Source organism: Juglans regia, chromosome 10 (assembly GCF_001411555.2).
Source record: "Juglans regia cultivar Chandler chromosome 10, Walnut 2.0, whole genome shotgun sequence".
NCBI lineage: Eukaryota > Viridiplantae > Streptophyta > Magnoliopsida > Fagales > Juglandaceae > Juglans > Juglans regia.
The window spans coordinates 12,422,964-12,433,012 of NC_049910.1; the positions used below are offsets into that span (position 1 = coordinate 12,422,964).

The 10,049-nt window shown below is 39.5% G+C and overlaps 2 protein-coding genes across 3 annotated transcripts; both read right to left on the reverse strand.

The window, feature by feature from the left end:
* Positions 1 to 517: 517 nt before the first annotated feature.
* LOC109011637 (cellulose synthase-like protein H1) lies at positions 518 to 5,707 on the reverse strand. 2 transcript variants are annotated; one of them, XM_035694867.1, is made up of 9 exons: positions 5,353 to 5,707; positions 4,784 to 5,114; positions 4,539 to 4,667; positions 3,694 to 3,810; positions 3,334 to 3,546; positions 3,103 to 3,217; positions 2,731 to 2,885; positions 1,834 to 2,184; positions 518 to 1,204 (listed from the first exon to the last, which is right to left on the reverse strand). In XM_035694867.1, exons 1-9 carry the CDS (start codon positions 5,607 to 5,609, stop codon positions 647 to 649), a joined length of 2,226 nt encoding a protein of 741 aa, XP_035550760.1. In that variant the 5' UTR covers positions 5,610 to 5,707; the 3' UTR covers positions 518 to 646. The 2 variants fall into 2 exon arrangements, with proteins under 2 accessions (XP_035550760.1, XP_018848467.1); XM_018992922.2 differs by having other exon boundaries at positions 519 to 1,204; positions 2,731 to 2,912; positions 5,353 to 5,706.
* A 3,138-nt stretch (positions 5,708 to 8,845) lies between these two features.
* Positions 8,846 to 9,847, reverse strand: LOC109011662. The gene is made up of 2 exons (XM_018992948.2): positions 9,322 to 9,847; positions 8,846 to 9,006 (listed from the first exon to the last, which is right to left on the reverse strand). The coding sequence occupies exons 1-2, from the start codon at positions 9,713 to 9,715 to the stop codon at positions 8,972 to 8,974; spliced, it is 429 nt and encodes a 142-aa protein (XP_018848493.2). The 5' UTR covers positions 9,716 to 9,847; the 3' UTR covers positions 8,846 to 8,971.
* Positions 9,848 to 10,049: the final 202 nt, after the last annotated feature.

A 10,049-nucleotide genomic window follows, 5' to 3' on the forward strand; every position in this document is an offset into this window, starting at 1 on the left:
TCATGGACGAAGACTAAAAAAATAAAAGAAAATAAATTTTATTTTATTTTATTGATCACACTGAACTAGATCTCCTACCTGGTTGTGATACCCTTTATGAGGTTATATTACTCATCTCAAGTTTTTTACTTCTTTCCAGATCCTATATATTAATGGAAAAAAAAATGATCATTTGGTTGGTGATGAAAACCATTGACATATTGTTATGTCATTATCACATAATTATGTAACTTTTAAAGATATTTTGTTATGCTATCATTTGTTTTAAAGTAACGAAGTTGGATATATGTGTGTGTGTGTGTTATGTACGAGTGTGTAATATGCTAATTGATTTGTTAATATTCCAAGATTATTGGTGAATAATTTTTCTAGCAAATAGTGCAAGATCGAACATACATATATATATATATATATATATGTATGATGATCTGCAAAGTTACAAAACATTTATAATATATATTTAACATTTACAAAAACTAATATCAATATTATATATATCAGGTTCTTCAAATCTAGTTAAATGCTTTGAGAGAGCAAATACCATCGCTTTATATTCTTTGTTTTTCTGATGTGCCACAAGTGATTTGACCCAAATAAAAATTCTCATAAAACAATAATAGAATTACAAGTATACCCAAAGTGTACGTCAACCCATTGCAATTCGTCTGCACCAATACATAAATAGAAATGCCAAAGTGGCTGACTTGTATATGGTGGCTTTGGGAATCCCATACTTTCCTTTTCCAAAAAGCCCCTTAAGAAATGGCCAGAAGCATAGCACCAACCACCCACTACAAAAAGCCTCCCCTAGCCCAGATCCTGCATGTCTGCCATCATAAGCTGGTGTATGTTGTAACTTTAACAAGCTCATTACCAAAGTACTCAAATGAACTAGCAAAATGGTTGTCCCTGGCACAAAAATGGGTGACTCATTGAACGTGAACCGACCGACATCATTATCATCGCCATCATTAGAGGCTTGTTCTTTTTGTGTAACCTCAAAGACTGTCTCGGATAATCCTAAGAGCTTGAGAAGAGCACTAAGAAATCCAAATAACCATGCAGTCATTGTGGTTACTCTTGCCATTCTCTGGTTATTCCACCAAGCTCGCACCGACTGGCCAGCTCTCAAGTACTCGGATAAAGTGTATATGTTGTAAGTTACAAAGAGAGAAACCGCTATATATAGAGCTGGTTCTTGGACCTATATATATATATATATATGTACAGACATTAATTTTTAACTTTTATAAAGAACATAACACCATGGACATGATTTAGAATAATTCATTCATGTAGTCATGAGATTCAACATACAAATCCAGATTACTATCTTGTCCAAATAGAGGAAAAGCAAGTTAAGAGAACAAAAAAATTGAATAGGTTAGAAATAATGACATGCAAGCTTGATATTCTAGGTTTTTTTTTTTTAAAAAAAGAAAAAAAAAACAAAGAGTGGGGATGGTTGGCCAGTTTAGCTTCCCCTTTTGGGAGTGACCATAAGGACCCCCATTGCTGGGACATGTTCGGATTGAGCCATAGCTACTGATCCCGTGAGAGGCAGTCTGTCACGGCAACCCTACCAAAAGTGTTTGCATGGAAAAGCCAACAAAACTTTGGTTCACAAGTTTTACTAAGACAAGCCATTTTGAACCTGTGACCTTAGACAAGAGAGGGAATAATGATCTCCTAGCTTTTGACAACTAGACTACCACCTTGGTGCTAGCTTTATATTCTTGTTGGATGTAAGTTTTAGGGTTGCATGTTTTCATTTGAATCATTTAAATCCGCATGTAAGGGTTAAAATTGGAGGTTCTAGTATATGAAACTAACCTTGGGTAAGAAGTGGGAGTCGGCAATAATACAATAGGCAGAAAGGGCAGCATAGCATAACTCGAAGATGGGGCGTAGACCCCAAGTGAGGAACCACAGATAGGTCAAACATTGCCTCCATTGGAGCTTTGCAGAAAAGGAGGCAAATATGGGACAACTTTTGCTAAATAGCATCTCGAGCAACCCGGTAGCCCACCTCTTTTGTTGGGTCATTGTAGCAGGGCCGCCCGAGGGGGCACATCCTAGAAAGGCAGGTGGGTCTGGCGTACAAGGGGCAGACTTCCAACCATTCTTTTGAATCATTTGCCCAGTATTGACGTCCTCTGATGTAGATCCATAGATCCAACCCATCTGATACAAGATAACCACAAATATGAAAGACAACAAAATGAAGTAGAAAAAACCTATTTGAAAGTTTGCTTATTGATACAGTCAATTAACATTTTTCGGATATAGAAGCCTTCTATACTAGTTAGTATTGGTGTTTTAACTGTTTTCTCTATAAATATAATAGACTCCACAGCAAGTAATATATACCGACTTGTAAGTAGTACAACTTTTCTAGGATTAGCTTGTAATACTAGGTCAAATAATAAGGGACGCGATAGAGTTTTCTTTCTTGGCAAGTCATTTTTGGAGTACTCTTTATCATCGCCAGTACTATTAATCTTATCATTAGTAATCTCTTGTTGCCAAAGTAAGAATGAGTACGACCAACAATACATGGGTGAAAAAAAATTCTCTTGATCGGCCTTCGTGCACTTTGGCACATAACATTAATCTAACATAGGAATTACTGTTAAATTGCTTTAAGTTGCATGCTTACATGAGTGATTCCCCCAAAATTAAGTTAACCGAGCTTTCAATTTGGGACCCTTTTTATGTTTGCTAACTGACCTTTGTACCCCAGCTAGTGCCATACTCGTACCCACAACCGGCTATTTCGTATGTTGCCTCCACTTTGGTCTGAAGATTAATGTATGGTTCATGCCCAGTTTTTCCTTTTAATGCATCAACAGCTGATTTTATAAACTCCTTTGAATTCCCAAATCCTGAAAACAAAGCCTCAGCCAATTTTCCTGTGAAAATGAGAAGTTGAAAAACATTTATTTTCATACAAAAAGGAAAAAACTCATCAACTATAAGGGTCGGAACTATATATAGTTTTAGCGATATTAAGAATTAGGTGATGAGATAGGAAGTCATAAAAAGGGAAACTTCAAGAAAACATTTTTTTAGTTTAGAAAAAGAACATGTTACTACACTTACCATCAATTGAATCTACATTATCTGGGGATAAACCATAGATAATCTTCCTTCTGTGAAAACAACCTGTTCCACCATAAATCGGTCCTTGAATTCCGTCTATTCCACGTCCTATATACTATGTACATAAGCAAAATAAAATCATCTCTCTCTGTATATATATGAAATTTTGTAAGAATGAAAGAAAAATAGAAGGAAAAAAAGCTATCTTTTAAGTTCAAGATTTAAAACCACCTCGAACAAAACCACCAGCTGATTGCCATAAGGATCATCCTTTAATCCATCGTAGAATCGTTGCGGGAACTGAACATATGCAATTTCTGATTCACTCTTGGAATCCAATAACACGCACATTGCATGTAGAACGACTTTTGGATTGTTCACAAACATATCGCAGTCTACATTTAACATGTACGGAGCGTTCGTCATCAATGCAGAGACTCTCGTCTATATAATAATATATATATTTGACATAAACAGTGGAAATTAAGAGTGTTATATAAATCAATCAGATAAACACCATGCAGTAATTTATAAATTCTTGCATGGGGGGAGTTTTAATTGAACTCCTCATAAAAAAATGTCACGTCTTACTAGAGCGTTCATGGCACCCGCTTTGTAATGATGTGGATGCTTATGCTTCTTCTCCCTAGACATATAGACCAAATGGGGTAACCCATCTGGAGGGCATTCCTTATTCTCCCACAAAACCTGAAACACAATTATCTAGGTAAGTCTTTTTGGAACTTAAACGGTAAATTATTAAATCCTGATCACACCCCCACAAAAATACTGCCATGCATCAAATATAATCTCAAAGACATCTTCGGATGATGCAGTAATAAGAATCGTAACAATTAATCACCTCCCAACAAACGATTTCCTCGTACCATTATGTTAGATATATAGAGACATAGGCCGGGGTTTAATGGAAGATAAAATGCCAAGATTAATGATGGATCATATATATTTATAATGAAAATAGCATATATAATAATTATATTACTTCTTAAAAAGATGTCAAATTACCACCCAATTTTGCATCACCTCAAAAGTTTGAGATAATTACTCTTGATAACAAAATAAAAACATGCAAAAAAAAAAAATTGATGGGTGGCTACAGATGTCATAGTTTTGAGCTCATGTATTTGAGACCATAAAGCTGTAAATCTAGTTTGTGGGGCTTTTCCTTTAGTTTATCATCTGAATTTACATGCGAGATATGTGTACACCGCCACGTCGAGACTCTCTTTCGAAAGTGATATTACCACCGACTTCAAGAAGAGGGAAAGATCACTCCTAATTGCTGTTAAAAAATAATCTCACATTATGTACAAAATTTTTGGCAGTTTTATGATATTAGTTAGGCCATAAATTTCTTAAAATGCAGCCATGATTCGTGAATATGTCCCTGCAGCCAAATGAAAAGTTTAATTTACCTTAATAATAGTTGGATGATTTTTGCGTTCTAAATTTGAGAATTCTGCAAAATCCCCTGTAAAATCACATGGTCGAACAGAGTTTTTGACCGCCACCTCGATTTTGTTGGAAAGCTGCTCATACTCATTCTACATGAGACGAAGACAAAAAGGCTTTTTTAAGACATTAATTTTATGATTAATTTATGGAAGGAAATTAAGTTGACATATTCTAACTCTGACAAGCATTAATGAATTATTATTACCTTCATCCTTTTCCTTTCATGTTGGAACTCCTTTGTGCTATCACTGAGCGTTGTAACTGGATCATTGGAAAAGTATCTAAAAGGAGCTCTAACTTGAATATCATACTTCTTACAAAAAGGTACCCAAAGTTTGGCAAACTTTGAGGCCTCGACAAGGGAATAGTAGGTAAGAGGAGAACAACCATCATCCGAGACATAGCAAGCAAGCTTGTGGGCTGGGTAATCTACTGCCAACAAAGAGAGCACTGTGTTTACAGTGATGATAGGAGGTTCTAGCACAGGGTCCGCAGTTGTCACAAACATGTCCACTGACGGAAGCTCATCAGTTTCCCTATCAAGAATATCGTCATGATCAAAGTTATATTCAATAAAATGAGGCATAATCAAAGATAATTGTCACAATATTTCTTAGAAATTAATTGGAATTCTCTATTATCAATCCTTCACTCTTATTATCATTTGCTCGATAGATCTTGTGCATATATATATACATATATATTCCAACAAATTATGCAGCGAAAGCATCATCTACAGAAGATAGCTAGAATGGTATATATAGATGATGTTACCTTTGCAAGAGATGGTCCGGGTAAGTTTTGAATATCACACGATTCCATTTTATGTTGAGGACTAGAGACCAAACGAAGGTGAACCATGACTCACATAGGAAGGCAAGGAGCCAAGTGGGCCCATGGTTTTTGAGGTGGAGGAGACGATAAGTAAGGAGAGAAAGGAGTAGGAAAAAGATTATGATATCCAAGGTTCTTTGCACAGTGTTTTTAAGAGGTGTTTTTTCATATAAAGGGAGAGAGATGAGGCTCGCCATGGAGGATGAGTAGATATCAAGGCACGCAGTTTCAGTGGAAAAACCTGCATTGTTGTGTTATCTAATATATAGGTGAATTCGTAATTGCCTTGATGGCTATGATCTGTTGCGTCTGCGGGAGTCATGTCAGGCTGGGAGGTGGATATGTCGCTTGCGGTACTACGGTCTAGAACAGTCTAGCTAGCGTGGAAGGGTTTTGTCAACATGAGTAGTGAGTACTAGCGATTTTCAAAAAGCTCGGACCACATGTTAACGAGTGGAACACAGAAATTGTCATCCGGCCTCTTCCATTATATGTGTCAAGAATGTGAAAACAGAATATTTTTATTGTAATGACTTGTCAAATACAATGATAGGTTCTGGTTTAAATAGATACAAGAGGCTAGACTACGTATGGAAATAAACAAATACAAGGAAAGAAATAATAATTACAAATCAATTCCTAGAATCAATATTTACAAATCAATTCCTAGAATTATGATGAAGATTTCATGGCTGATTTTGTGTAGTTTGGGATCCTGGGAATGAGCAGTTTTGGATGGTGTCAATACTCCCCTTCAAGTTGGCGCATGAAGGTCCGTAATGCCCAACTTGCATAAAAAATGATGAAAGAGTTCTCGGCCTAAGGCTTTGGTGAAGATGTCCGCAACTTGTTCATGTGATGACGTATGGACGGCAGTGAGGAGACCAGACCGGATCTTGTCTCGAATAATGTGACAATCAATCTCAATATGCTTGGTGCGTTCATGGAACACAGGATTATGAGCAATGTGCAGAGCAGATTGATTATCACAATGTAAGCTAAAAGGTTCAGGATGAGAAATACCAAAATCAGCGAGGAGTTGTTTTAACCAGGTGAGCTCACAAGTGGTGACGGCCATGGCACGATATTCAGCTTCAGCGGAAGAGCGAGCTACTGTCGTTTGTTTCTTGGTGCGCCATGAAATAGGACTAGTGCCAAGCTGAATGAAATAGCCGGTGGTAGAGCGACGCGTTGTGGGACAGCTGGCCCAATCTGAATCAGTATAAGCAGTGACATGTAAAGTAGTGGAAGAGGGAAAGAAAATCCCTTGGCCTGGGCTGCCTTTGATGTATCGAAGAACACGAGTGGCGGCTTGCATGTGTGGAAGGCGGGGGGCATGCATAAACTGACTGAGGATGTTCACTGCGAAGACAATATCAGGCCGAGTGATGGTCAGGTAGATGAGTCGTCCCACGAGTCGCCGATAGGTACTAGGATCAGAAAGAAGGTCACCATCTTGATTTGTGAGCTTCAAGTTTTGTTCCATGGGAAAGGAAGCGATCCGGGCGCCAAGTTGACCACTGTCATTCAGAATATCAAGAGCATATTTTCGTTGATTCAGGAAGATGCCTTTTTGGGAACGCGCAACTTCGAGACCAAGAAAATATTTGAGGGGGCCGAAATCCTTAGTTTTGAAATTGGTAGAGAGTGCATGTTTGAATGTCTCTATTTGGGAAAGATCATTTCCAGCAACCAGAATATCATCAACATAGACAAGTACGATGGTGATACTCGTGGGTTTGACCAAGGTGAATAAAGAGTGATCTGCTTGAGATTGAGTAAAACCTGCATCAAGAAGCACAGTTGTTAGTTTAAAAAACCAGTTGCGGGATGCTTGTTTGAGGCCGTAGAGGGATTTGCGGAGACGGCAGACACGAGTCTCCCCTTAGGGCAATATCCAGGAGGTGGTGTCATGTATACTTCTTCATCAAGATCGCCATGTAAGAAAGCATTGTTGACATCGAGTTGGTGAATGATCCATTGCTGAGCAGCGGCTACAGCTAACAAGCACCGAACAGTAGTCATTTTTGCAACAGGTGCAAAAGTCTCATGATAATCGAGGCCTTCAACTTGAGTATAACCTTTTGCAACCAGGCGAGCTTTATACCTTTCAATTGAACCATCGGCTTTGAGCTTGGTTTTAAAGACCCATTTGCAACCAATGGGCTTTTTACCAGGAGGGAGTGGTTCAAGTGTCCAGGTAGAATTAGCTTCAAGTGCACGGAGCTCATTAGACATTGCTTCACGCCAGTGGGAATGACGAAGGGCAATGGAATAGCAAGAAGGTTCAACAGAAGAGGTAAGAGCATGTAAAAATGTAAGATGAGAAGTTGAGAAACGAGAATATGAAAGAAATGCATATAAAGGGTGAGCAGTACCTGAGGTTGATGTAGCGAGTGATGGTGCCGTGGGCTCTGTGTGTAGAGTCGGACAAACATAATCCTGAAGGTAAGTGGGTCGAGAAGTAGTGCGGCGAGGACAAAGAGAAGTAGAGGGAGAGGGAGAGTCTGTGGTGGTAATAGAAGGAGGAGGGGGTGGTGTTGGAAGGGTTGGTTCGGGAGCAGGTAATGAGAGGATAGGTTCGGGGACGGGTAAGGGGAGAATAGGGAGAGAGGGATGAGAAATATCTGGAAGATCTTGAAACGGAAAGATGTCTTCATGGAAAGTAACATCTCGAGAAAAGAAGATTTTTTGTGTGTCGAGATTATAGAGTTTGTATGCTTTGTGGTTACTGGGATAGCCAAGGAATATGCATTTGGAGGCGCGGGGGGAGAATTTATCTCGATGAGCACAAAGAGTTTGTGCGTAACATAAGCAACCGAACACACGGAGGTGATTGTAATTGGGAATGGTATTGAAGAGAATTTCAAAAGGAGATTTATTTTGAAGGAGACGACTCAATGTACGGTTAATGAGATATGCCGTTGTGAGTACACATTCTCCCTAAAATTTTAGAGGCAAGTGTGCTTGGAAGCGAAGACTACGAGCAATATTTAGAAGGTGCCTGTGTTTTCGCTCCGCAACGCCATTTTGTTGCGGAGTTTCAACGCAAGTACGTTCATGAATAATGCCGTGATTGTGAAGATAAGATTGAAATTTTTGCGAAAGAAATTCTTGTCCATTATCAGTACGAATTTTTTTTACTGTAGTATTGAACTGAGTTTGAACAAGGGCAAAAAAATGTATAAGATTTGTATAGGCCTCTGATTTATAACGCATAAGATAAATCCAAGTGGTGCGGGAAAAATCATCAACTATAGTGAAAAAATAATGAGAACCACAAATAGAAGAAGTATGGTATCCACCCCAAATGTCACAAAAAATTCTATTGAAAGCAAAAGAACTTTTATTATCACTAGAGGAAAAAGGCAAACGTGTGTGCTTAGAACGAGCACAAACATCACAATTTGAAAGAACATGAGAATTATTAAATAATTGAGGAATAATAAGGCGGGAAGGATGACCTAGGCGTTGGTGCCATAAGTCTTTATTAGCAGTGGATTGAACTGAGAGAGCCAGAACATTGTTGGGCCGGTACACATAAAGCCCATTGCAAAAATCACCCGCTCCAATCAGCCTCGTCGACTGTGGGTCCTGAAACAAAAAAATTTTAGAAGAAAAAGAAACAATGCAATTTGTGTTAGTTGTGAGCTGAGGGACAGATAGAAGATTAAAATGAAAGTCAGGGATATAATAGACATTTGAGAGGGTAAGAGTCGGGGACAAGTTGCAGGAGCCGATACCCATAATAGAGAGGGTATGGCCATTCGGGAGCTTCACCGAGAGAGAAGGGGGGGGACTTAAGAGCAAAAAATAGGCGGCGATCGTGGCACATGTGCGCACTAGCGCCGCTGTCCACGACCCAATCGTGGTGGCTGTCAAAGGAGGAAGGAGAAGTAGTGACATTACCGACGAAATTGGAGGAAGGGGGTGTCGGTGTGAGCAAGTCCAACAATTTTTGGTAGAGCTCCGGCGTCAATCCCGGTACCGGCGAGGAATCTGCGGAGAAGGAGGCTTGATTTGCAACCAGAGCCAAGCCAGAAGGTGGTTTGCCGAGTAAGGAGGGGCGCGGCTTGGAGCGTGGGTCACGGCCAGATGGGTACCCGATTATTCTCCAGCATCGGTCACGGGTGTGACCCGTTTTACCACATTCAGTGCAGCGAAGATGGCTTCGGGCAGTGCTGGAGTTGGTTGCTGCGAAGGCCATGGATTCCGTCGGCAGTGGGCGGATGTGCAGAAGGCGCTGCTGCTCTTCCTGAAATAAAATAGAGAAAACTTTTGTGATGGAAGGAAGGGGTTCCATAGCTAGGATTTGGGTTCTGAGTTGGGCAAAATAATCATTTAGACCAAGAAGGAACTGGAAGACGCGTTCGTCATCGGCTTGTTTTTGTAAATCCTTGAGGTCAGTGTTGTTTTGAAGATGGCTTAATTCATCCCATATTTGTTTGATATGGTTGTAATACTCATGAATGGTGTTTTGTTGCAGAGAGGAAAGCTCACGTTTGAGGAGATAGAGACGGGCATTATTGCCGTGACTGAAACGAGATTGAAGGTCAACCCAAACATCTCGTGGATTGGTGTGATATTCAAGGGAGTTGGCTAGAGATGGACTGATGGAGTTTAAAATCCAGGTAAGG